Genomic DNA, 22,102 nt, shown 5'->3' on the forward strand with positions numbered 1-22,102 from the left:
TTCAAAATTAGCTTGATGTTTTTGAACAAGTTAGTACTGAATATTTTACTACAGCCCATAGAAATAGTTTCCTATTTGCAAATCTACGTTTGGCATTATTTAAGAAAGACTAGTCCTCACAGATTTTTATGAACTTCTTTTAGTAGTATAATCCATAAAACACAACATGACAAAACTTGCTTAACTGCAGTTGCTCTAACTTTTATGTGCAAATGGTCCAGAACTTACTGGTCAAAAATAGGCTTATGTTTAATTGAATTATGCTAGCACTCCTCAGGTAGACATCTGTATTGAGGAAATTGCAAAGTCGCAGAGCAACGATTCAGAAATGCACACAGAAAGCTAGGGTACAGCGTATGCCACTGGCTTCTAAGGAAAAAAATGCAGGAAATTACCCACATGACTGACATTCATGCAGGATGTAAAATTAATGCGTTTCCTATAGGACAGGTCTAAAATCTGGGTTGACAGACTTCAGCTTGAGGAATGTGAAGAAACTACATGAATAACAGTTAGCTTTCCTGAATGTACCTGATATTACAACAAGTAAGCCATTCGTATGATAGGAAGGTTACATTTAGATGCAACACAATAATACAAACTACATCAGCCGCCTAGTAAGTACACCATTCTGGATCTCTCAGCAGATGATGTCTTTATTTTAAAAGCTTTCATGTATTTTGAAATACGTCTCCTAAACATGGGAAAAATTTCAAGCTCTTTGGTAATGCTCATGAAATTGCAGAGATCTATGTCAGAAGTATTCTCCACACGGGTTACTAGTTAGTTTAAAACTTCATTTGGCAGTTGTCCATTTGGAAACCACTGTAAGAACTGAGTCAGAAGCTGATGCATAAGCATTTAAAAAGATCAAGATAGCCTGACTTGCAGACATTTTTCATGACAGACTTAATCAGCATCAACCCTAAAGATTTTTTTACAAATGCAATGCAATGCAAAGCAGATATTAACCACAAACAGTTTCAGCCGTTGTAAAAAGTGAAGTACTGTGCTGAAACTTGCAAGAATGGAAGTGAATCCTCACCTTTTTCTAAGATCTTTTTTTTTTTTTTTTTTTTTTTTGCCACCAGTGGCAAATCTGAAGAATTTCTGAAATATCAGACTAGCTTACAGAAAAAAAAAAAGGCAGTACTTCCACTGAATATATAAATGTCAAAATAATTAGCCTAGAGCATACAGTATTCTTACACTGTTTTGATGCTATATAGTGGGCTAGTGATAATATATATATATGTATATATTATTCCTTTATAAAAATACACACAGCGATAGATTTGTTCACATAGACAGTGGCTTTATCTGAGTCTTGCCTTTCAATATGAATATTTGGAATATCACCAAATCCTGCACCAAGTGACAAAACTGCAACAGACAGGCTACAAGCAAGCCACCAGTTTTTCAGGATACGCTTTCTCAATGATCAGGCTATTCTCCTTGCTCTATAGCACCCAGTTGCAACATACAAGATAGCTATTATAATAAAGATAAATCGATATATACATATACAAGAGAACATCCTATGACCTGATCCAGAAATCCCTACAGCTGACACAGAAGGAATTGCTAGTTCCTTTGGGCTACCATGCAACTTCATTTTGAAAAGGAATGAAACAAATTAATCTGAAAACAGCCCACAATTTGAAGACAGACTATTAACAAAGTTACAGAGTGACTTTTGAACCATAAAAATAGCTTGTAATACCTAAAACATTAATTATCATATTATTTTAAATTGAAATACATTATTAAACCATATAAGTTCTGTTTCAAAACAAGGGACTCAGAGATCAATATGTTTACTCTGCCTTTAAAAGAAGACTAAGCTGTTGGCAAGGAACAGATGTGAATTGCTGCCTTATAGTCCAAAAACAAAATTATGAGGACATGGAAAAATGCCTGTGGATAATCATACCTGACAAATATGACCACAAGGCAAAAATGAGGGCAACCACATTTTGCCATTGGATAACCACATCACAAATCCCAGCAGTCTGTAGGCAAGCATTCAGAAAAAATATTTCGCAGCCTGCGACTGTGTTGATGTTGTTTTGTCTTCCCACATTTAGAAAAATCATTCATACTGCTTATGCTACTGCTACCTGTACTGCTAAAAACACAGAGTCACATAAGTAAACTATACCTACCAGTAAATCATGTACGCTCTCAGTAAATCATGTTGACGATTCAGAGCATCCTGTCATATGCTATATATTTAGGCACTTCATTTACTTGGCTTTGAACAGGCCCCTCAATGGATATAGGAATATCTCTGAAATACAAATTACAGACCCCAGTCTGGGCAAAGTGTCTGCAGTTGCACTGTGTACCATGACTTAGTAAAAGCAGAATTAGTTTCTCTTCATATTTCTACCTCTAAATTTTCTTAGAAATCTTGATCAAGGAAGGACAAAACAGCCTTGCTTGCACCATTTTGCTACTCTTGCTTTCTTGATTTATTCCTCAAATGATGCCTTACTGCCTTACTGGAGCATGCTTTTTTTTTTTTTTTTGCTTTAGCTTTCCTGCAAAACAAAAACAGAAGTTCAGGATGAGTAGTTTTTTCATTAATGGCTTCTAACACTTCACCCATATTCTTTAACAAAGCTTGCAACAAATCTGTATTCTACCTCCAAACTCTGTTCAACCCATACTACAAAAAGAGCATCAGGCAGAAGTGATTTTGCTTCACAGCTAGGCAGCTCCGTTGCCATTATCAGAGCAAGGCAGTGTTAGGTCTGTGGAAGGTCACCACAGCCTCTTGCAGCACCAGGCAGAAAAGCAGCAATGTAACGGCTGTGTCAGTGCCGTGCCTGGAGCCTCAGATAATATGCCAGCAACGTCTTCCTACAAAGCCCCCCAATAACTCAGTCAAGAAGTTTCATGGCCAGCACAATTTACAGCAACTGAGAAGATCTACTGAGGCAACAGCTTTGTGATGATGGATTTCAGGAAGAGGGTGAGAGAAAAGTTGCTTGCAAGCAGTTTTACACTGACTTAGGAGGAGTACTTCTGAGCTGCAATTATGGGTGGAAGCCACAGAGAACATCCTGCTTCCATCCCATATAGCAATGACATAGCACCTCTTTATCAACTTTACCTATCTACAAAATTCCCATCACTGATTCCCCCATAATTTTTAAATTTTACTTTGCATTAGTTGCTTAGCCTACTGCTTGCAGGTCTGGAGGCACTCCTTTGACAGGCTGTATGGGGCCCCCAGAACACCGCAAACTCAGTGACGCGAAGGATGAGATGAAAAAATAAGCCTGCTCTCTGCTTGTGCTAGACATTGCCAAGTTAGAGTTAAGAGTTAATTCATACATTTTTAGAAAAGGACTTTGAAATATTACACATTACCACAAGCTGAAAAAGACTCTTCAGTACAGTACATCAGGACATTGCTGGAACAGTACTGTCTGCTCTGTTTGACCTCTGTGGACCTACATATCACTAACCAGCAGATAAGGTCAGTTATTTTCTTCTGAATATAATTGATCTTATTAATTATCCTTGTGCGTCCAACAGAGTATTCAAGAAGTATGAAGACACTCTTAAAAATTGGCTGTTGAAATCTTAATATGTATTCCTATGAAGCTCAGTAGGGCCTAAGATTTTTTTGTTATTAACTTTTGGATTATTTTTTTTCTGAGGGGAACAGGGGTATTGCTTTTCACCGTGTTTTTCACCTTTTCCTTTGTATATTCGAATATTCACTGACATCTCTTCCTGGTTTTGCAAAGCCCAATAGTACGTATAAGAAAGGAATTATAAGATATTAACACATTATATAAAAATGTGAGAGTGACAAGCCTTTAACAGGTGTTGTCATTAACCACGTTTAGTTAGCCATTAAAGCTAGAAAAATGTTAAGATGTTGATAAAGCAGTCACAGAGTCTGCGGGAGGAAAAAAAAAATCCTGGCCTGCTATATACACAGTTTACCTTGTTAATGAAAAGTATGTTGTACAGTTGATTTACATCTCATTTGTAAGGACTCTGTGTATGCCGCTATATTTAGAGATGCAAGTTAAGTGCCAGCAATTTGAAAGCTGTAAGTTCATCCACTTAATACTTAAAATAAATAAAAATCAAATATAATCTCTGCATTTGATATCTAAAAAAGTTGCACAATTTTTAGGAGCTAATGGTCCTAAATAGTAAGTAATCCCAGCTCTCCCTTTGCTCCTTCTGTGAAGGACCTGTGTTTCCCATTCCTATACATAGGTGCATCTCAGTACTATAAATCACCTGCAGGATCAATGGTCTTTATCTGTCAGTAACACATAAAATACCCTCAGCAATAGATACATCAATACCCTACACACAAGTGCTGTTGCTGTTCCAGCAGGACAGGAAATGCTACACTAGCAGAGACATCTACACCAAGCGAGCAAACAGAACAGTGAAGAAAAATAGGAGCAGAAGCACGTTTCCATGGAACCCACATATGGCCCCAAAAAAATAAAATAAAATAAAATAAAAATTACACTTCCTTGTAAAGCATTAGGAAGATATTAAGATTGCGATAGGAACAATTCAGGATAAGTCAGATCTTGCACATTCTATGATCTTCAGCATTAAGTATTACCTCACACTGCTTATCCAAAGCGCACACCTCTATTGTTCTGCTATTTTTAAAACGTATGTTGGTGCTTCATTTCATGTCATGATGCTATAAATATTCTCCCAGCATTACAGACCAAGAATTACTAAAATGTTCCATTTCACACAATGAAATGGATGTAACTTCAGTCATTACATGACACAACTGGTATGAATGAATTCCGTGACGGAAATCAATGGATCACTTGATGTGGTAGGCTTAGGCAACTGCACGTGGAATTACTAAACTCATTTATCTGGTTTATATTGTTTAACAAGTAAAAGCTGTATCTTGTGCAGAAAATAATGCTCCATTTTATGTTCAAGCTTTTGTTTATTGAAATAGATCTTGAAATTAGATTTGAGATTTTAGACTTTTCAGTTTCACACAGCAACTCACAAATTTTAACAAACAGCTGAGCAGACAGACAGTTTTGATTTCAAACGCGTCTCTTTCTATAAAAAAGCAGAATATTTCTGTGATGTCAGCTGGACTTCTTTCAAAACACTGAGCCAGATGTAAATGTTCTTTAGCTTGATTTATGGGTTTGTAAATAAGCACTAGCTGCTAAATCAGACCAATGTATGCTTTTCTAAAAATTCTGAAAGTCACCAATGCAAAGCTACATTTCTGAAAAGCCATGAAGATAACAAGATGTATTTATATCAATATGCACATATTATTTATTTGTTTATATATATAATATATATATTATATTTATATATATATTATATATATATATATATAAACTGGAAGGACAAAAGCATATAAAAACCAAGAATCTAAATATTTATATTTGTAAAAACTGGAAATATATTTTAGATGTATAACACAAAATAAGAGACTCATATCGCTCCTTCCTCATTTCATGTCTCTCCCCTATCCATGCCTGTGGTTCCCAAATGTGCCTTCTTCCACTGTTCAGCCCGGTTCTCTGCATGTCCTTTGCATAAGGACACATTGCACATCTGATATAAGCTCTGTATTGGAGACTGTAGTGAAACTGCACTTAGATTAATATTTTGTTACTAAGTTTTGTTTTGTTTTGGTGTGGGTATTTTTGCAGACATCAGCTTCAATGTGCCTGGGCTTGCTAGCTCAAACATGGCTAGATTGCCTCCAGGCCCAACTCAAGTCTGAGAACATCTCAGCTGCTGTCTCTCAGCCTGAGCTCACAGATGAAGCTCCGTGTGACGCCCAGCTTCAGTGCCCCACGTGCACCCCTTGTACTGGCTGTGTTGAAGAAACAGTAAGGGGGGACCACAGCAGCGCTAGTGATGTCTGGTCCGCTCCAACACACTCCCCGGTTGGGCTGCTCAGGGGCTGATTAGCCCCAGCCCCACACCAGTCCCCTGCCCACAAACTCCCCTGGACCCCTCGTCACTGGAGGACCTACTGCAGACACGTCACAACATCATTCGCTGTGAAGCGCAAAATGACCCATTTCACGGGCAATGGATATTTTTCTTCCATAAGTTCTCCGCAAAAGGTTCCCCAGCCTCCCACCCCGTGTCTGCCCCCTCCTGCACTCTCCAGTACATGCTCTCCAGGGAAAATCAACAACCTGTGCTCGCCACCCTGCACACGCTGACACCACAAACCGCTTTTTCCAGTTCCCTGCGCACAAGATCTCCATATCTTCCCAAAGGGATACTGTGCAAACTTGCAGCCATCTCCTCCTTGTTTGGCTGGTGCCCGGGCTCTTCCACTTCAGAGGGCTCTGACCAGCGGGCTGCCAGCACAGCCGCGGGGTGAAAACCCCTGTGCCCCCTGCACCTTCCCCATACCCTGCTTCACTCCCTCCAGGCCTGGCAGCAGCGAGCCTCTCTCCCACGGGACAGAGCTAAACCTCTTCTTTGACACGCATCCCACGCCATTTGCCAGTGTGGCATCGAAAAGGGACAAGCCAACGAGCTCGCGGCACTCGGAAAGCGCTCTGGACGCTGTCAAGTCCCCAGGACGCGGAAACTGTCCAGGGTGGCAGATTTCAGCCGGCGGTTTCCGTCTGCGCCCGGTTAGAAAGGGCTGCACGCAGAGGCGCCTCGCAGCAACGCAGCCACCACCCAAAACGAGGGCTCGGCCCGGCTCCCAGCGCAGACCCGCACACGGAGAAGCGCCCCGCACCTCCCTGCCCCCGGAGACCCCATCACACAGCGGGGCCGCCCCAGCCCCGGCCCCTGCTGGAGATACCGGCCGGGGGCGGGGGCACGGCGGCCGCCTCGGCCCTGCCCGCCGCCCTCCTGTCAGCGCAGCCCGCCCGGGGCTGCCCGCGGCCGCCCCAGCGCCGCTCCCTGTCCGCGCCGCGGCCCCCTCGCTCTCAGCCGCCGCTCTCGGCGGAGGCGCTGCGGGCGGCCCCGCGGGGTCTCTGGGGACGAGCTGTCAGAGCCGGGCCGCGCCGGGCCGGGCCGTGGCTGGCCGGGCGGCGTGGGGCGAGCTGAGGGCCCTCGGCCTGCGGCGTTGCCGCGGCCCCCGCCGCCCCTCACCTCAGGGTGGGTCCCACGCAGGCCGTGTCGGTGCTCTCGATCTCCTGCAGGATCCGATCATGCTCGGGGAGGCTGTCCGCCATCTTGGATGGGAGGGACCCGCCGGCCGCGCCGCTGCGGGAGGCGCCGGGGAGGGACCGAGGGCGGAGGCGGCCACGGAGCCCGGCGGGGGGCACCGGTAGCCGCGACCCGCCTCCTGCTCCCCGCCGCCCGGCACGGCTCCTCGGTGCCCCGCAGCCCTCGTCAGAAGGGCTCTGCCAGGCTCCGAGGGTACCCTCGGCAGAGCCCCCCCATCGCCTGGGCTCGCCCGGCAGTGCTGCGCGGCTCAGACCAACGCCCTGCCGCAGCCCCTCACGGAGGGATCTGCCTGAGGGCTCTGCCTCACCAGGAGCTCCCAGGAGCTGCCCTCGCTGTGCTAGGATGCTAGAGACGAAGCCTTGCAGACTCAATAAAGGCCTTTTTTTCCCCTGTGGGCTAGCTCTGGTCTGTTTCTCGGGGATTGGTCTATTTCATTATTTACCCCTTTGGGTCTCTGAGCTTCCACTGCTCCCCTGAGTGCACTTCTGGTGCAGTGCCTTGCTGCCTTCCACTCGCTTTTCTGCTTCACTAGGAGCTGGCACATCGTTTCCTGCGTTGGTACGGCTGTCTTCTGCTGTCCTTGGGCACGTGTACAATAAAGCCTCGTTTTTCAATGAAGTGGGAATAGCTCATCTTCTATTTAAATTATGCACTTTGTGGTTTGTGGCCGAAGATGAGCGAGTCCTTGGGTTTTGCATGCTCAGGAAACAGGATACACCTGCTTTCTGGGCAAAGTTATCTGCACGCAAGCGGGAAGCCAACTGAAAGAAATAGGCCCACCGTGTAAAACTCCAGGGTGACATACGGCTGCTTCGCCAGTGAGAAACTGACAACCGTTCACAGCCATGAGTGCATCTAAGTCTAGACACCAGCCAGCTACAATGGTGTTTGCCACCTTTCCAATTACTGTAATCAAACTCTTCACCCCCCCCTGCCCTGGTGTGACTTCACCTGGATGCTAGTTAACAAAGGGCACTGGAGGCTGCGTACGTCTTGTCTATGCTTGTGGTTTTAACCTGTGCAATGTTGATTCAGCTGAATTTATTGATGACACCTACTAAGACAACAACTATTCAAAATACAGACAAGTGCCTACAGAGTGTGTGCTGCAGAACTAAAACAGGAAAAATCCCACAGGCTACTAATGTGGTATTTCCTTCAAGAAATCACTCAAATGCAGTAATAACCGCCCCCCCCCCCCCCTTTCTTTTCAGTCAAATTACTTAACTAATAGATTGACACATACATTTTTTCAGGGTAAATTAAATTTTCTTTCTTTAGCCTGGTAGTCACTGCAACCTGATGCCTACAGTCCCAGGCAGGCTATTTTTAAAACTCATCTACAGCTACTAACAACATACTTAGGCACATTACATCATAATCTTTTATATGTTACTTTTTTTGTAGGAATGAATATGCAAAAGATTTTTTTTTTCAGTTGCACTTTTTATTAATTTAATCAATCACTTTTTAATTAGGTTGTTTCCATAAGCTGTAAAAGAAAAAAAGTTAAAATCTTCAGATATTTACAAACATCAATAGTAAAGATTTACTTTAAGTACCATCTTGAGTGATTGAAAAGAAAGTCACATTTATTACAAATTAAGAACAAGCAATTATTTTAAAATGTACCATGTAAAAAAAAAAATGCTTAAAAAAAAAAGTGTTTTTTTCCCCCTCATTTTCAGGTTTAAGTGTATTTATTTATTTATTTATTTATTTTTAATTTATAGAGAACCCACAGCCAGACTTCTGTAGACAAAAAGCTTTGTCCCAGTAAAGACTTGCATAGATGCCCTTGTTTTGTATTTTTTCATACAGAGCCAATAACACCAAAATTAAATTCCACTGTCCTGTAGATTTCAGTGTCAGGAAAATAAAGTTGCTGATATATCAGGCTGACTGAAAGGATAGCTAAAGAATGGAAGAAATCCATCATTAACAATATAGTAGTATCTAAATGATGCATACCTTAGGGTGGTTCCAAGAGGCAGCTCAAAGGACTGGATCTCAGCAAGGGCATTTTCATATATCTGATCTTTGTTTTCTTCCAGATACTGCTCTGACATATTTGACTTGCTTTTCCTTGCCATAGATCAGCATTAAACCACTCTAACTTTAGGAGAGGACTTTTATTCTGATTGTTATCGTTGACTAAGTGACTCCACAGTCAGCAGAACCAGGCATGAAAAAACAGATCCTGCGCTAACCTCGTGACTCTTGAGGACTTTGTGTCCAAGAATGGTGCACAGCTGCTGTTTTCCTGTCTCTGCTGGTAACGTTTGCTTCGTCTGCAGTACCCAGGCCACCACAGTCATTTTTATGTATGTGTTTTAACAGGAAATTTTCTGGCAAAAAAAAATAATATTTCTACATCATTGTAATAGTTCACCAGTAATAAGTATTAAGCCTGGAATCTAGCCAGTTTGAAAACACAATTTTAAAGTTATTTCGAACACTAGGTATCAATACTCAATTTCTCTGTTAAGTATTATGTGATTAAAAATGGTATTCTTAAAAAAAATAAATGTATTTTTCCATTTGCTGTATAAAAAGCCTGCACATATAAAAAATTTGCTGAATTTGGAGCAGGTTTATGGACCTTGTTAAGAACACTGGAAAATCAGAGAAACTTTTATGTTCTCACCTTTTTCATTCTTAGTATTAGCACATGCTATTTATATTATAAGCGTGTAAAATATTCTGATATAACCATAGATTTTATATGAGTGTGTGCCTTTATGCAATAAATCATACCATTACTACACATTACCTGCTTGGAAACCTGAAAAAAAAAGTGTGTGGAGAAACTCCTACAAATATTCAGAGCAGTGCTAGGCTCAAATAATGACCATTATGATAATGGTAAAGAAAATACCTTTTATAACTGCCACCAAATATTTTAATTTCAGGCAGTTATTTCAAACATGAGACTAGAGTTCTATAGCTTTCATTATAAACAACATTTTTGGAAGCCAAATTCTATAGCATGTGGCATAGTTAGCATTATTATGTTAGATTATTTTTGATATTTCAAAAGTTTTAATCAACATTATCTCAGTAGAGTGCCTGACAAAATCAGTATGAGTCTTAACGCTAAGGGTTCAGTCAAGAGTTAAATGCGGGAAAATATAAATTACTCATTTCTGACCAGGGCAATGTATTGTGCCCAGCAGGAACACTGAGGAGGTGAGTTCACTTCAGTAGCAGGTGGCAGGGAGCTCTAATGACTACAATGAGTTATGTGCTTACAAATCTGAAAAGCATTCCCTGGAACAAGCTTCTTTAATCACCCGTTTATTTTTAAATAAAATTTAAGCAATTATTCTGTTGGCATTAATAGCCAATAATTTTATATCTTTTGTGTTCCAAAAGGAGGTATGAGCCAGTTTTACACCTTTAGCAAGAAACAGGTGCCTGTGATTGACCCATCCAGCCACTGGATGTCACACAAATGCAGATGAAAGGATACTGTAACTATGCAGCCTAATCTTAACAGACACCAGGTTAAAAATTAATCTATCAATTTGGGGGGTGACCATGTGAAAATAAAATTTAATATCTGCAAGAATTATTACATTTAATAAGCTTGGTATCTGACTTGTACACTCACTTGTTCAGGTTCTGCCATTCATGCCATGTTTCTGACTGAAAGATAAATTCTGAAAGAAATCACAGTACTACAACTTCCTCTGGCTTTTACCCCATCCTTACCAGTCTTATCACCACAACTAAATGCTGGCTATTTTTAGGAGCTTCCTTGCAACCATCTTGTCTTTGCAGCTAAGAGGAGGTTACTGGTTACACCTGAAGTAAAGTCACTGATTACCAGTGAATTAATTTCCTGCATGTGATGCAATCCAGATTCATGAAAACTAACAGCCTGCTGCAGTGGTGCCTTATCAGTCTGTGCTGTAGACTTGTTGTAGGCATTCTACAGGCCATCAGCTGTCTTCTGAAAAGCACAGTGTGGGGCAATGGCACCAAGCTCTCAGCACCTCATGTACCTGAGCAGGCTCTCTAGATTCTGCCTGTAGAGAGAGGAGAAAGATGAGGTCCTCTAAAGTGCAAGGTATGTCACCCAGATTAATCTCTGCACTAACTTTTGTCCCACAGGAGCCTGATCGCTTCACTCGTCTTCAATCCAGTTCCCTTTAACACAAAATGTGACTGATTACATTGTTTCCCCCAAGGGGCACTTGAATTGATCAACTCTTGCCAATATGTATGTGATTATTTTGCAAAGCTTGGTCAACTAGATAGTTTAACTAACTCCTAGGTCAGATGTCCTGGAGGGAAGCACAGAGTTGGATGGTGAGGACATTTAACATTTACCTCCTGGTGCCAAAGTTTATTTTGGGGCAAGCTTTTCAATAATTTCAATAAATTTCAATAACAGACTTCTAAGGATATTGTTCTTTTCAAATAACTTGGCTATTATTACAGTGTGCCTACCAATTTTTATCTGGATTAACACTGTTTATTCCCTGTTACAGTGGCTCATGATAACATGGCATGGGATAGGAGAAAGTATATCTGCAGCCACTGCGGCAGAGCACAGGAAAGCCAGGTAAATCCTCAATACCTTGGATACTTACACCCATACATCATGACTTGCGAGAAAAACAGGATACAGCAATAGGAGCATGATAGAGTGTTCTTGTGAACATTTTTGTGTGATTTTAAGTGAGTTTGATACTTGCATAGAATTTGGGTACTTTTTCTTCTCCCTTCTTTCCCAAAAACTCACACAGAAGCTTACTTTAAAAGTAAACCAACTAAAATAAACAGTACTCATTCTGTTGTGACAACACCATAGGTATCACAGTTCCTGTAAATATATAAGTTAATTAACAATAAAATAGAATCACCCCTGGCCCAGCTACTTGGCTCACTGGAGTGATTTACACCCATATCAAAACATTGTTAGATGATGAAATGTGGAGAAGGATATTGCATGTAGTGGTGGGTCTGTAGCTGACCACAGATCCATGGGCAGGAGTCCATGAAGGCCAATACATGCACAAGCCTGTCCTGCTACAGGTGATCCTGCCTCTGCCAGCTGTCCAGCCTGCTGCCTTCTCTCCATTCCTGGCTGCTGCTGCTCCCCATCTTTCTCTCAGAAGCCAGCTATTGCTTAGAGATGCCCAGAGTCAATGGATTTCAGTCATATGTGACCTTTTCTTTTTTGCAGCTGAGTTATACACAGCGTGTGCAGAAGCTGCAGTTAAAGACTGTCAGCAAAGATAGTGCTAAGTGTTTAACTTTCTATTTTTTTTTTTAATGGACTTCACCCACCATGCTGAAAGGAATTACCATTTCTGGGACATCATACTTGTACTAGCTGAAATTTATCCTGGCCAAGGGGTTTGGGAAAACATTCATGTGCTAGAAGCACTATGGTGACTGAAAATCTGACATCACTGAAACTGAATTGGTATGGTGTCTCTACATAAAACATCTCTTAAGCAAGCATCTGATAAAATGTATTCCTTTATAGTTCCTGACTTTCCCAATCACTGGATACTGCTAGTGTATTACATACCAGCAGGGAAATGACTGGTTTTTTTTTTCAGAATACTTAAGTGAATTATGCATCCTGAATTATAGCAAAAATCTGTAAATACATGGCTTTTTGTTTAACTTCCAATGGATTCAAAAATTGGATAGTGTATATAAAAATTTTCACTTATAGACTTTGGAAATAACATTCTATTGCACATTTGTATCTGTATTTTTATAACAAATTACTCAAAACAATATACATCTCTCCTGCTAGGAGGGCCGTGCATCACTAACTACTTCTGACATTTCATTGACATCTGACAAGTGCCTAAAAATGTCAAGAAAGATTCTCATCTGGTGCTGATGTTATCTTTGTAGAAGACAATTAAGCCATTGAGACTATTGATTCAATAAAGGCAGTTCTGGCTGACAGCTAGAGGAGCATTGGCTTCATCATACTTAGGGCACTTACCAGTGCCTTTACGGAGCAGGTGTTGGTTAAAATCCCGAGCCAAAAGCTGCCCCCAGAAGCATGGGAAGCCTTGCTTCCTCATAGGCAGGCACTAGCTTTGTTAGTGACATGGAGCAAGTTAGAAATTGAAATGACATTCAAGGCTAGGACCTGGTGCCTGATGGACACATCACTGGAGATGACCAAGTGACCTCTGCTTGGCAAGGTGCTCTGTCAGCTGGGCTGCAGTGACACTGTGCCTCTGCTGAGCCTGTCCTCGCTGCAAAGCTTAGCACTGCAACTGAAACCACCGGGAACAACTCACTCAGAAGCTTGAGCATTTTTATCATTGGCCTATATTCCTTAAATACTTTGGGGAAAAGTAATCCCTTGTCTGAACTCTTGGATCCCTTCAGCTAACAATTAATTAAACTAGATGTCTCTCAGGCATTTTCCATCTCTCAGGTTCCTATTTCAGTTTAGTTAAAATTCCACCTAAGTCATTTAAGTGAAATAATTTCCCTTAAAAAAAAAAAAAAAAAAGAGAAAAGAAAAGAAAAAAGACAAATGATCACAAAGAACACACCAGTTCTCCGTGGGTCAGGCTTCTGCTTTTTCTGCATTCTCCACTCTTGCTTCACTGCTGTTTGTAAGAAAGGATAATTACCATTAGCAAACCACTACATGATGTCTGGTATTTTAATTACCCTATTAGTTAGACCTGGCCAGAAGAAATCTTCAGAACTACTGTTTACTGAAGAGCCTGGTTACACCAGTGATCACAACATGGCTACTGCTAGAGTTAGCAACGATCAATCAGAAATGTTGGAAGAAGTGTCTTAAGTTAGCTGTATCTGCCATTTAGCTAACATGTTTTATATTACTGTGAAAAATAATACAAAACAAAACAAAAAAAAAGCATAACTAGTATTATACTTCAAGAGAAAAACTTTTTTTTTTCCTAGTAAATGAAGGCAGAAATAATTCCTTGCAGTATCAGACAAGAGTAGCAGCATCCTGGTATTATCTCCTAGTTATATTCAATTAACATGGAAGGTTAAACCTTGTAAATCAACAATATTAGCTCTGAAAAGGACGACTTGTTTTTTAAGAACATTCCAGTCTGCAAACACTTTTTCCAGTGAAAACTGAGCAATTACAATAAGACTCTGTTTTGGTAAGAAAATAGGAAATGATGCTAAACAAAAGGGAATGTTTATTTAGAAATTCCAAGGCCGTTAATTTATATTAAGAAACTGTTTGTGCTCAGAGACTAATCAAAAGGTGATGTGAATCATTGATCACAAAAGGACTTCATAGATAAGGAACAAGTGCAGTGCTGGATGATTGTATTATATATTAACAACTTTCATGAGCAGCTTTTGCTGATTCATTTGGCAGGAAGTGAGCTGCCAAGAGAGATTTCTAGGGAAGGAACAATCAACAATATTTTCATATAAAATAACCTCCAGTTACTGTATTGTTCTCACAACATTTGATAATGAATGCTTTCCTGTTTAAGAAAAAACCATAAATCACAAAAACAAAGGCAGATCTGGTTTAGTGTTACATGGCTAAAAATACACACGCAGCCTGGCAAAGTAAGAGGAGGGTCTGATCAATTCAGAAATTGGAAAGCTGGTAAACGCTCCCTGTGAAATCACTGCACAGCTGGAAATTAACAATATAGTATCCGCTATTCTTTTCCAAGGGGGGGAAAAAAATAAAAATCTGTCCTGTTATCTACCTTCTCATTAGGAAGTTCATTGGACACAGCATGGCTGGGGTTTACTCTGGAAAGCAGGGCTTGGTTTCCGTACAGGACACCAGCACCTCTGTGCATACCAGAGCTGACCTCTGGGAGTGGGGCTTGTAGCACATAGGGAGGCTGTTGTAAAGGACAGGGAAGCCCAATGGTTTGAATATTGCACTCTAGCGAGTCCACAGTGGTCAACGTGCTGAGTCCAAAAGTCCTGTGCAATCCAGCCCGTGCAAAGGAGGTTTTGCCCATGATGGCAGCAGTAGTCATTTAGATCTCATAAACTCTTTCACAGGTATCACCAATGCAAACAGACAAGAAAAAATGCCTATAATGAATCTTAGTATCTTAATTATAGCTTGATGTATGGCAGACTGATCCAGGAAGCAACTGTAACTCAGATTCCCCCAAAAAACACACAGGAGCATGTGGTGAAGAGAGGAAGGGAGAGAGAGAGAGCGTGTGCCAAGGAGCCCAGTAGAGTACAAGATGCTGCAGTATCTAACAGGTGGTCAGTCTCCTTTGCTTTCACAGGAAAATTCTTAAAGGGAAAAGACATATAGAAACCAAACTAGTCTGTAGAGCTAATTTTGTTTTTAAGTCATTGGGCTGAGAAAAAACAAACAAACAGAAACCAAACAAACAAAACAAACAAACAAAAAAAAAAAAACACACAGATGTGCTTGTTCTGCTCTTGCTGGATACCAATTAGATGTTATTCACGACTATTTGTATCTCTCTTTAACACAGACTTCCCTGCTACTAGATTTTCTACAGAACTTGTCCTTAAATGCATAGTAACTAACCAGGGGAATATTTAAGAAGAAATCCTTATCAGAGAGAGTAATAAATATTTATAAAAATTAAGAAGGAAAAAATAAATTCCAAGTTATCAACCATAGGTTTTGATTCAGCACTGCACCTTGCAGGGTTTTGGAACAGCATTTTTTTTTTTTCCATCGTAAAACACATAGCACTTCTCTGACTCAGGAAACAATTACAAGGCAATATGAAAATACAGTAATGCAAAGGAAAACTGCCATGAAATACAGAGTTCCACCAATTTTACAACAAAGGACCACCTGAGAATGTACTGACAATCAAAATGCTGTCATTCAAAATTATTTTAAAAATTCCAAGGAAAACATTTTAAGATTAATTTTACAGCATCTTGAAATGTTGTGATAGGTCAGCAAAGTTAATTAAAATAAGCAGGTCCTAAAATCAAGATATAGATCATGTGATTAACGTAAATATAGGCTTCAGAAAAAGGTTTAAAGCACCAGACAGTGATAATGCAATGAAATAAATACACTCTCACCTCTCCCAGTTGATCTCATCATGAGAACACAGACATCACATCTCTCAGTAAAAATACATCGTAAGATTTTGGCTGTTCTGATAACATAGCTCATCTAAATGACAGATTAACCAACGTGAAGCTACAGTCTGCCTAACCGGCACTGCAAGAATGATGAGTTTGACTAATTAATCATGGCAAAAAGCAGACAGTGGGAGCCTCAGAAATTCCTGACTTGAGAATTAGTTGTTAATAACATAAAACATTCGAGTCCATTCACATGTAAATGCCGTGATTTAGCATGACACTGAGTATACCTATAAAGAAATACAATACACAAAATTGCAGACCAACAAATTACATTCTACATTGTAAACAGATTTTGATAATTGAAAAGCTATGATTTTAAGTCCAAATGATTATTTAAATTTTCCCCTTTATATAGATTTCAGAAAATATGTATTCAATGGAATTAATTAACAACAAATGCAGAGGTATAACAACTCCTTGTCTCCATTTATCCAGGAAAGATGAAAAAGATTTGTGGGCTTTGTTAAGAGTGAAACAAAGCATTTATCAATTCAGGAATTACATTAGATAACAAGAGGAACATATTGAAAGTGTTGGTAGGCATTAATTCCTCCATTCACTAGCTACAGATACATTTATAAGACAAACTAACAAAAGAGACTTGCAAGATGTAATCCATGGAAAATAAGATAATAATAATAATAAACCTTCACCAGTACTGGACAAGTTTACATTTGCACTGCATGTAGTGTCAGTAAAGAAATTAGAAGGCAAACAATTATCTGACTTAAAATAGATAATAATTAAGATTACTTATATTTTCTCACCTATTACTTCATTACTAGTGGAAAATAGAGTTCCACAATGAGGACATAATATTTGTTTGTTTGTTTTTTAACAAGTAGAAGTGAAATAAATGAAATAAATGGTGAATCTGTATGTATGGTATATTAATGTATATCATAATTTTAGGTAGTGTTTTTTTTTTGTTTGTTTGTTTGTTTGTTTTTTGTTTTTAACTACTAACAGGCATTGGAGAAATGTTTAAATGTTTAACTGTGGTGGTTGTCACTTTCTAAAACAAACTTTGACTTGCTTCATAGATTTCAAGTAAAGGAGAAATGTGTCTTCCATAATTAATTTTCTTAGTGAGTAGCAATGCATGGAGATGCTGCCCCATAGGGAGGGATGGGGGAGGAAGACTTACATTAGCCATTGCCTGCCACCCCTCTCCCCCATCTACATAAGCTTTACATTTATGGTTCCTTTTTTCTCCCAAAGGCCACATGTAGTTTTCAGAGGTTATGAACCTAACTGCGTAAATTTTGTCAACTGAAACTTCTCTTGCAATCTCTCCCCCCCATTTTTCTTAAAAATCTTAGGGGAAAATTTGCTCACTACAGGTACAAAATAATTAGGGCTTCAGATTCTTTTTATTTATTTATTTATGCTTTGATTACAAATTTGCTTTCAAAAGACACACAGGTGTTTTCCTCACCTTGTACAGGCCACTGGCAGTTTGCAGCCCACCACAGACTGCTGGCCAGGCACCATAGGAAGGAAAACCACCCCAGAGCTGCTGCACCCTTAACTCTGAATTTCCCTGGTTTTGTGTGTTTAAGCCAGACACTTAATGATTTTTTAAATGTAGGTTTTGAGTTTGAACAGTACTTTAAGTACTAAACTGTCTCCTTAGTGTTTGGAGGGGATTAAGTTCGGAGTTCATTGTGTTGTCTGTCATTTTAAAAAGATTAGATAGTTTAGTTCGGCTCCTACCGGCAACGTGAAAGTCTCCGTATTTATTGACTGTCTGGAGTCATTATCAAAGCTCCCAAAACCAATCGACACCTTGTAAACAAAAATCCCATTATTTTAGTGATCCTGATAAGATTTACATTGTATCTGCATTTTTGTTATGATTGATTGAAAAGTTAGAGATATTGTTAGTGTAACAGGTTTTGTAACAAAGGATTACAAATTCAATTAACAAATTAAGCTTCACACTGATTTGGAAAACTCAAATGAATGTGACTCATCCTGGCCTATATCTGATGCAACTTGTAGTTTGGGGCTTGGATCAGAAAAATTCTGAGAAATGCTTCAAATTTTCTTCCAGGAAAAAGATCCTCTAAGAAGAAGGAAATAATATTCTACACTTGGGAATTTTCTTGTGACAATTCATGAACTAAGAAAAAATATTACATGAAGGAGCTTGAAGTACTAAAATAGTACATTATAGGCATGTAGTAGGAAAGCTGTGTGCTACTAGACTACTGTTATATAGTTTTTAATTTGTATGAACTGCTTATTCTTCAAATAACTTTATTTCAAAGTTTAATTGGAGACCCAAAATTCAGAGACATCCTCAAGAAATGACTGAAGTGTTTTGATTGGTTTTAAGAAGTGACAAAGCCAAATGACAAGGCTGTCAACTGAACAATCCATGTTTGTAACTAGTACCCTGATAAGCAGTCCAGCATGAATCAGAAATTATAAATACAGCAGTGTATTTCTGAAACAGGATGATGTATTTCATTTAGTTAATTAAAATGTGATCCACCATTGAATTATGAAGTATAACTGACAAGCTAAGCAATTTCAATTTAATTTGCGAATTTTGGCATTTTATTTATTTATTTTTATAACCACACTGTCATGGAAATTTTTTATTTTATTTCTTATTTTTTAACCATGATCCAGAAAGGAAGCAAGTTAAAGTCTTTTAGGGGAAGTGAGGTTTTTCTTAGACTTACTAGCTGGCTAAGAAAAAAAATTCTGAATACACAGCTTATGCTGAACACGTCATGTAGGGTTCTGACATAGACTGGTTTTAAGAAAAAAACAGTTCCTGTTAGATTTCAACTCTCGTTGTGAAACAAGTCATTTTCTATAGTGATCCTTTTAGTGAACTTATGTTTGCTGACATTTGCTAAATACTTGCTACTGCAGATGTTAATCGAATTGTGTTAATAAATCAGTTTGTTAAAACCTTGCATGTTTGACAGTGCAAAGGTATCCTGTAATCTATGACAAAAGAATCAATAGAAACACATGAAAACATTACCACTGTGGGACGATATTGATTTTTGTCTTAGAAACACTTACTTAGCTCCTGAACCAAATAATTAAAATCAATGGAAAGTCTCCCATTGACTCCACTGGGTTTGGGGTCAGATTTCTAGACTGATAAATCTTGATGCAGGTACTGTTTCACAAGTTTGTAGGCATAGAGCAGAATGAGGTCCTGATCCAAACTGACAATTTCCAGACATGCCTGTGATGCAAATAACAGTAACCACCCCCTCCTGGGGAGGGCTACTACATTTTTATCCTCACAAACATTCATTCACCTGGAACTGTATCCCAAGGATAATTTTAGTATAGATTTCTCTCAATTGTAATTCTACTGCATGTTTTCTTAGGAAATACAGATTAGACGGTAGCTTGTGTATCTTAGTTCTTCAAACTGAAATCCTCCCCCATTTGTTCGTATTTTAACACAATGCTTTAAGTAGTGCCCTTTCCCACTAGAATAATTTCTCAAAGAATTTATAACCTTTAAGGTAAAGGTCTGCATAATGGGATTATAACCATAACAACTACACAATAGCATCATTAAAGGCACTTCAGTTACATTTACTTTCCCAGTGCTTGAATTTATTGCTACACTGTAAAGTCTCTATTCATAAAAAAAATACATTTAGCTCAATTTATAGAGCTGACTTTGCCTGAGAGAGATTAGAACTAAAATGATTTGAGATAGAATCAAAGAATTCCATCTTTTTAATGAGTCTGTTAAAGGCAGGAGCACCTAATACAAATATTTAACTCTGTTGTTGAACACTACTGACGAAGTCATCAAGAGGAAATTTATAGGGAGCTCTAAAGTCACTTGACAATGATTTTCTTGGGTTATGACTTCTCAAATTGCTGTTTATTGCCAATAGCACTACATTTCAACATAAATAGGATTCATGGGATTAGTGCACTGTCCTGGTAAAGATGTTTAATCTTCACTTTGAATGAGCTATGGTAATTGAACCCTTTTATTTTTGTGTAAGAAGTGCCTTTAAACAAGGTTAGCTATTTTTATACTCACTGATGAATCACCAGCTCAAAAATCTTTTTGGTCAGATGCCAGGCTTGCCTTATTACTAGCTGTTCTTAGTAAATATAATGCATGAAGTGATGGGGGGGAATTGGTGAAGACAAAATGGTATTGTTACTTAATGTTCTAATACGAAAGAAGACATTAACCAGCACTGCTTAAAATACTTCAGCATCAATAGGATTAAAATGTGTAAAGAAAAGAAAATCCGTTGGCCCCTAAGTATCATATCTGGTCAGTTTAGTGTTTAAAATGCCACTTTCACTTTTTATTATTAGGTTGATCAACTATTTTTGTGAATGGACTGAAGCACGGCAACCTTAGTAGGGAGTTTGAGACAAGACTCTAAGGTCTGGGATGAGTCCAACTCTTCTGAAACTCTTTTCAAGAAGAGTTGAAGAAAGCTTATGCTTCACAATGTGATGTGCTTTGTCAGAGCCCAAACAATTCCTAATCTTCCAGATAAAATAACTGAACGAGGTTCCCTGCTTGTTACTTCATCCTTCCTACCGGTTCGAAAATGACAAGCATTTTAAAATCACTCTAAACAGTTCAGTACAACTCACTGCTTCTTATGGTTAGAGTCTCTTAAAGCCTCATGCCACAGGTAGTAGTCAACATCTTTGGGATGGGCTCAGGAGCATTTTTGCTGTGCCTTTCACTTCTCTTTCCTTGGCTCCAGGGGTCATTGCAGCACCGTTTGCAGGCCAATTTCCTGAGAGGATGAGCACACCACACCTCTAAGCACAACCTATCCTTTAGGTAAGGTATGCCTTTTGGGAGGGGACAGGGAGGAGGGAATTAAAGAGGTAAATGATACTGGGTTAACATTTGCTGGTTTCAGCTTCTGAATTCTGGAACCTTATTTTTGTTCATTTTAGTTACTTCACAGTCAGAGTACAGTGACATCTATTTCACTAAGACATCAGAGGCTACACCTATAGACCTGGCTACACACAGCAGGGCTGGGACCTTTTCTAGGGCTATGTGGGCAAATGGCACAGCACAGCTCCCATCCACACAGCCAAACAAACTCTGTTGTGTAACAGGATAGGAACCAGCCGGTGGCCTCTGCCATGCCCTGAGATATGCCCAGGCTTTGCAATGAGGATAGCTGGTTGTTACAGGCAAATCACTAGAATGACAGACAATAAAATTAAGACATTGCTGCCACACGCCCTCTCCCTGGTTTTGTCCATACAGATGCAGCCAGACAGATGTCCATCCATGGGTGCTGTGATCGGTTTGGAGTCTCAATTGCACCAGAAATGGCAGCATGACCACTGTCCCCCACCACAACAAAGTTTTCAAAGGATCTGAAGGCCATAGAAACTCATTGACAGGCACCATTTCCCAAAGAGCAATGCAGGGAGGATTTGCTGAGGATGTACCCTCACAACCCTTTGCCCTAACAATCCTACCAGGTCAAGAGCTTTCACAAGGTCCCAGCACAAAGTAATGGGGCTCTCCTCACTTAAAAACACTGCAGAATCTAGTCAAACAAAAGTTTTTCCCAATTATGTTTAAAATTCCCTCATCACAGAGAGAGAAGCCTGTGAGGCAGGCAGCGGGAAGGGGGGCAGCAGTGGCATCTCAGCTCCCTGCTCTCCCGCTGGAGAAGCCAGGCCTCCACAGTGGCTACCACTGTACATCCCCAGGCCTGGGCAGGGGGTGACTCAGGGAAGAGCTTGGGAATTGTGTGGTTCTTCCTGTTGGGTATCTTCCTAGAAGTTCTCATTTTGTACATGAAGACAAGTTCTTGTT

The 22,102-nt window shown here is 39.8% G+C and overlaps 1 protein-coding gene across 15 annotated transcripts in view; it reads right to left on the reverse strand.

Annotated features, from left to right (window-relative positions):
- The window catches only part of EXOC6 (exocyst complex component 6), a 123,649-nt gene that overhangs the window by 83,232 nt on the left and 18,315 nt on the right, over nt 1-22,102 (reverse strand). For 8 of the 15 annotated variants that reach the window (XM_084525698.1, XM_084525696.1, XM_084525695.1 and 5 more), the window contains exons 2-3: nt 13,728-13,784; nt 9,157-9,533 (exon numbers count right to left, since the gene is read on the reverse strand). In XM_084525698.1, the coding sequence (XP_084381824.1) occupies nt 9,157-9,278 (122 nt within the window). In that variant the 5' untranslated portion in view covers nt 9,279-9,533; nt 13,728-13,784. Of the gene's footprint in view, nt 1-7,107; nt 7,613-9,156; nt 9,534-13,727; nt 13,785-22,102 lie in introns of those variants that run through there. The other 7 variants (XM_084525687.1, XM_084525688.1, XM_084525690.1 and 4 more) reach the window with 6 other exon arrangements.

Source organism: Aythya ferina (assembly GCF_964211825.1).
Source record: "Aythya ferina genome assembly, chromosome: 7".
NCBI lineage: Eukaryota > Metazoa > Chordata > Aves > Anseriformes > Anatidae > Aythya > Aythya ferina.